We start from the raw sequence: 6,000 nt of genomic DNA, 5'->3' as shown, positions 1-6,000 counted from the left end.
AGAGAGAGAGAGAGAGAGAGCCTTGCTACGCCAGCCACATGGCACAGATACAAAAAAGCAACCATGTGAAATGTCCCTAGTACATGGGCTGAAAATTGCATAGCAACCATGTGAAACGTCTTGAGTACATAGGCCGAAAGGGGAGAGCCAACAGATCACTAAGACATAACCATGTACTAAGCTGGCCTTAAAATGTGATATATCAATCAAGAAAAATAACAATAAGTATATGATGAAAAGTAATGCCAACAAAAGATGTCAGTTCCAGCCAAAAACAATATCAACACAAAAAATTATAAAAATAACCCTGGAGAACCCTTTAACAGAAGTACAGCAAGGCTTTTGGCAGGCCAGTAAGAGCAAAATATGCAATCTATGGTAACTTAACAAATTCAACACCTAATGACGCTTGATTATTGGATCAAAAATCCACGTGTACACTCCAAATTTTACCACTTGACAAGTCTGATTATTAACACCTGTGAAAGCACCAAAACTTTCACACTTGCCACATTAGTACTACGTCCTACTGAAAAGATAAAATACACCAAACAGCTCTGACAAAGGCACCACAACAAATTTTGACGTCCGAGTGATTTTATGGAAAAAAGTAGTGCCCATCGGAAGAGCATGCCGTGTCAAGTACCTACCCATCTAATAAGAGAGGGATTTGGCTTCATTTTCAACAGCTAGCAATGTAACTCCTCCGAAAATTGCTTTGGCCTTTTCTTGAGCAAACCATACTCGGTGACCTGACGTCATTGGTAAGTAAAAAGTTCTACGACTTTCCGGTCATCCCCGAAATGACCTGCAAAAACAATATATCAAGCAAATTTGAAAACAAATGCTGAAGCTCACAAAACACTGCATATCACCTCCTGGATCTTTGGCTGCTCAACAGGCTCTCCTTTGTACAGGGCACTTCGAATAGGTGGTACCACTAACGGAAGCAAAAGTCCTGCAGATTTAAGATCCAGATCAAACGTCCCTACTCATAATGACAATGGTCATAGAAGAATGGCACCTCAGTTGAGGTGATGGGATTTATGATGGTATTGCATGTTAGGCTGCTTCTAAACGTGGTGAGTATTATGTGGTAAAAATCATGCGATCCCTTATAGAAGGGTTTGACTATCCAAGCTTGTTCAGTCCTTCCTAGCCCTAGCAGAATTCACTTCAGAACAAATGGGACCTATAGGAAGCCAAAATACAAAGTCTTGATGAGGTGTATACCTCAATGGGAAGCTGCCAAGATAGATACAATCAGGATTCACATATGTTGAACACCAAGAGGTTCAACACAAGCACTACGCACATGTATCAGGTCGCTTAGGGGGCAGCAGATGGAGATCGGGCCAGCCCTGCCAAAACGCTGTGACACTCTTGTAAAACAAAAGTGATGCTTGCAGGCAGTAAATCCACAGCAGACAAACAAACAGAACTAAAAATAGATAACTATGGAACTTGAAAACGATCTCTGGTCGAGACACGACGTGACGGAGTTCCACTTCCAGATGCACTAGCCCCAAAGTCTGGCACCCTGTGCAGCCATGCACCGATCTGCTAGAAGGGATACAGAAGCACAAGCAAAAGGCACAGCAGGATGATACTTCTCATACTAGTGAGAGTCCCAAGGAGGAGGTGATAAGTCATAAGTGAGGGGAACAGGGGTATATTCGAAGGAATTGCCAAAAGAAGTCAGGTTCAGATTGAGAGTTCCGTGAGGCAGCTTCTGTTGCACACTTTGTTCACCTACCTTCATCTCCATCAGGGACTCACAAAAACTTGGAAATGGATAGCACTCTTGTCAGATTTGCCTTCTCAAAAGGAAGAAGTATCCAATCATTCTCCATCAACTGCAACTCGCATCGCTGCTTGTCTACTGCCTTCTTCTGCCGTGTTCGAGACTTCTGCAAAGCCTCCATGACCTTGGCAAAAGGAGCCACCTGATCCTATTGTAGCCTTACTGAAGGGCGGTAAACTTTAGCTTTCACCCGTAACTATGTCGTCTAAATTTCCCTGCACTTTATGACACAAAGGAACTTCAGAAATTCACCACGTCAAAACAATCCTCGACTTGGTAGCTAGAACGCTCTCAAGTAGACAAAGACACCATGTAGGCCCCAAAGACCAACTCCCCTTTCGGTATTTCTTTATTCAATTGCAAATAAACTCCCACCCTGTCCAAACCTGTCAAGGGTTGTAATTGCAAGTTTTCGCCCCAACCTTGGTAGCATAACGACGCCAAAACCCTATAACAACTGGTACTAACAAGCTCACAAGAGACCGTAAACCTATTCCACAACTAGTACTAACAAGTGCACAACAGGGTAAAGGAATGACCAAATCTGTAGCGCACACTACCGTCAATGAAGAGAGTCCACACTCCAACAAAACCTCCTCAAAGTATTGTCATTGTCGACTAAGCATTTGGCAACACATGCTCCATCTCTAAACCTCATCCACTGAAGTTGGATGATCACACTAGAAGTGAATCTAGAGATAGAAGTATCTACCTCTACCTGTCAAAGCCAACTCCGACACATGCATTGGAACATGTACCTGAACAAATGCATACCGGATGAACAATAGTCAACAGAAGCCAAAACTAAACCTTTTATCCTTGGACGGAAAAGAAAAAAGAAATCATTGAATATTCTTTGCTTCTAGAAGGATAGAGATCACCCTCTATCATCCATAATCCACAATCTGGTACAAAAAGTGCAATTGAATCATCAACCTGCTACCCATCGAATATAGCTATGTCAACAATTCAAGAAAAACATGCATTTGCAAAAGGCAAAGCAAATCTGCCAATCCATCATGTCACAAACTAGACGGAAGCGTAAATTGACTTTTAAATCCAATTCAAATACTTAGAGAATTGAGAGAGAGAGAGAGAGAGAGAGAGAGAGAGAGAGAGAGAGAGAGAGAGAGAGAAGCTTGACACATCATTGGGGACTAGAAGATGGGCTGGTACCCCCCCATAAAGAGAATATCTTTATTACTAAGGGAGAATCTTTACAAGCACAGGAACGGGGCATCGCCCGTCCTCTATTCTTCTTTGTTTTGTTCTAACTACTGACTAAAAGAGTGTTTCCACTCTCCTTCTACTAAGAGGACTTCCCCTCTTCTGCAAGTCTTGTCGGAAGCTCTCATCAGGAGAGTCTACCTTCCAAACAGCTTGTCGAAAGCTCTCACAACGGAGAGTCTATCTTCCGTTGTGTGTTGCCCTTCATGTGCAATCATTCATGAATCGAACTAAAGAGAGGAACAAGCAAAATGCACGTACATATGCTTGCTGTAATTTTCTGCACATAACCTAAAATTCTTACCTGTGCGTACTTCTACGCCCGAAACGGAGACCTTCGCGATGCAATCGCACCAAACCTCGCGGAGACATAGGATAAGTAGAGAGGAGTGAAATTCTATGAGTGCTCCACTAAAAACAGCCCTAATCGAGGTGATTAGGGGTTGAAAACAGAGAATTTACAGCCACCGCACTCTACGGAGAGAGTGCCTGGTGCAACTTCTCGCGACGAATCTTCACCAGAAGGTGGCTATGACTATGAGAGCCCTTGTTCTAGACAATGGGAGCACGAGGCTACCACATATGTCGCAAGGGGCTACACTCAAGCTTCAATGGAGGGCTCCATCGCGTAGAGCACGCTCACATTGGGGGGGTAGTGTAACAAACTTGGACACTCCAGTCAAGATTCTACCACGACACAACAGGAATTCACTTCAATACAGTTCACAGTTCACAATTGATTCGACATGGCTCGGTGGGGTTCCGTGCCTAGAGATATTGACCCCAAAGACTGGCGCCCCTTTCGGTACTTCTTTTTGTATTAATCTGTTGCACAAAGTACACCGAGTGGTTGAGTCTCACTCTCAGACTCGGCCCCAAAAGCTGTCCCAAAAGCTTTCAAAAATAAAAACAATTTCCCTAAAGCTCTCTCTCTCTCTTTCTCTTGCACTTTACATAAAATAAAGCAAGTCAACTTTGCGTAGAATTCAGCCAGCACTTGCATAGCCAAAAACAGAATTCCGTACGTTGCTGCCACGTCATCTGTCAGCGGAAATTTCGCCGGAATTCGTGCCGCAATTCATGGCCAGGTCCATACACTGCACTGCCGCGTGTCACTGCAGGTCTGCTACCATGTCAGCAATTCAGCCAGCCCTAGCAGGTGTGTGTGTGTACCATGGGCAGCCACATCAGCAGTTTGTGACATACCCCCCTCTTGAAAGCATTGTAATCGCCCTCGATTACGCCTGCAAAACAGACAGAAGCCATAAACTGTCTTAGCAGACACCGACTCTTAGTACCGACGCACTAGGAACAGACATCTAGCACATGTACCAATCGACAGTCACATCACAGGACATCACAGGACATCACATGACATCACATGACAAATCACATTCAACATTCATTCGGATCTCAAACCATGATTTATCGGCAACGTATTTAGCAATCGCATCTAGATCCACTGAGGACCTCATAGAATGCCCGATTGACTAATCCATATTGCAACCATGTCTATCGAGGTCATTCGGACCAAAATGCTGTAGTCATCTCGTCTATCAGTTCCTGCACTTAACAAGTCAAGAACAAATCAGTATCATATTATCGGAAATTCCATTTCATAAAGTCATACTGCAGAATACTGTCAGCTCACAGTATCCTGGAAACTCAAAGAGACGTCAGTGACTTTAATATCAAAAATCGAGGCAATCTGTTGACAAAGGAGTGGAGCAACTCGCCTCTTGTGCATACCCGCTGCACCAGATTTCGCCCAAGCTGAGTTCGGGGTTCCACCTAGAATAGACTATGCTAATCCAAATGATTCAAGGTAAAGATTCACAATATGAGGAGTATCTGCTAGGTCCTCCTCCATCCACTTCGCATCCAATGCAAGATAGTTTTGGAATTTAACCAAGAACCGCCTTATCACTTTGCCCTTAATCTTTCTGTCTTTATGTGCCAATATCTGTTCGAGAACAAGGATCTCCTCGTTTTCTTCCACTTCGGATTGCTCATCAGGCTCCCCATCTTCGAGCACATCGCCTTTAAAGGCTTCAAGAGACTCACATGAAAAGCATTGTGAATTCTCCAAGTATCGGGCAGCTTCAATCGAAAGGAGACATCATTTATCTTTTCGGAGATCTGGAAAGGTCCGTAGTATTGCATACTAAGCTTTGGAAAAAGCCTCTCCTTTCCCTTTTTCTTTCTCAGACGTGTCTTCTCAAAACATAAGAGCACCCAATCGTTCTCCTTCAATTTCAAATCGTGACGATGGCGATCTGCTACCTTTTTCTGTCTTTCTTGAGATTTCTGCAAAGCCTCGCGGACCTTGGCAAAAGCCGTGTCCAAGTCACACATGTACTCATCGGCTTCAAAAATCTTATCTTTCGTGCTTAGGAAGGGTGGAACCTTCGTAGCACCTTCAATAATCTCAAATGGCGCCTTCCCCGTCGAAGAGTGTATCATGTTATTGTAGACAAATTCCACCAAGGGTAAGTACTTCTCCCATTGAGTCTTCTGATCCGAGATGTAAGACTTCAATAAATCTAGTACCACTAAATTGGCAATCTCTGATTGCCCCTCAGTGTCCAAGTGGAAAGATGATGAGAACTGCAACCGCGTGCCAATGTTCTCCCAAATTTCCTTCCAAAACAAACTCGTGAATCTAGGGTCCCTGTCGGAGACAATCGTCTCGGGCATGCCATGTACTCTGGAAAATTTGGGCCACAAACAGTCTCGCTAAGTGATCCGGCTTGACTGTTTTCTTCACTGGAATGAAATGAGCTTGCTTGCTAAATCTGTCAATAACAGTCCACATACCATTGTAACCACTCTGTGTTCTCGAGAGATCAAAAATGAAATCCATTGCAATACTTTCCTAGGGGCGGGTGGGTATGGGTAAAGGCTGTAACAATCCCTGTGCTTTGTACCTGTCAAACTTGACCTTCTGCCATACCAAGCAACTGCGCACA

The 6,000-nt window shown here is 43.8% G+C and overlaps 1 protein-coding gene across 1 annotated transcript in view; it reads right to left on the bottom strand.

The window, feature by feature from the left end:
• Nucleotides 1-391: 391 nt before the first annotated feature.
• LOC147452383 (fiber) overlaps nucleotides 392-6,000 on the bottom strand; it is a 44,473-nt gene continuing 38,864 nt past the window's right edge. The window contains exons 2-3 of the mRNA XM_086518097.1: nucleotides 876-958; nucleotides 392-808 (exon numbers count right to left, since the gene is read on the bottom strand). Of these exons, the coding sequence (XP_086374223.1) occupies nucleotides 779-808; nucleotides 876-958 (113 nt within the window). The 3' untranslated portion in view covers nucleotides 392-778. The remainder of the gene's footprint in view (nucleotides 809-875; nucleotides 959-6,000) is intronic.

This window comes from Adiantum capillus-veneris, chromosome 8, assembly GCF_014529385.1.
Source record: "Adiantum capillus-veneris isolate H3 chromosome 8, ASM1452938v2, whole genome shotgun sequence".
Classification (NCBI taxonomy): domain Eukaryota; kingdom Viridiplantae; phylum Streptophyta; class Polypodiopsida; order Polypodiales; family Pteridaceae; genus Adiantum; species Adiantum capillus-veneris.
This window is presented reverse-complemented; position numbering and strand designations above follow the sequence as displayed.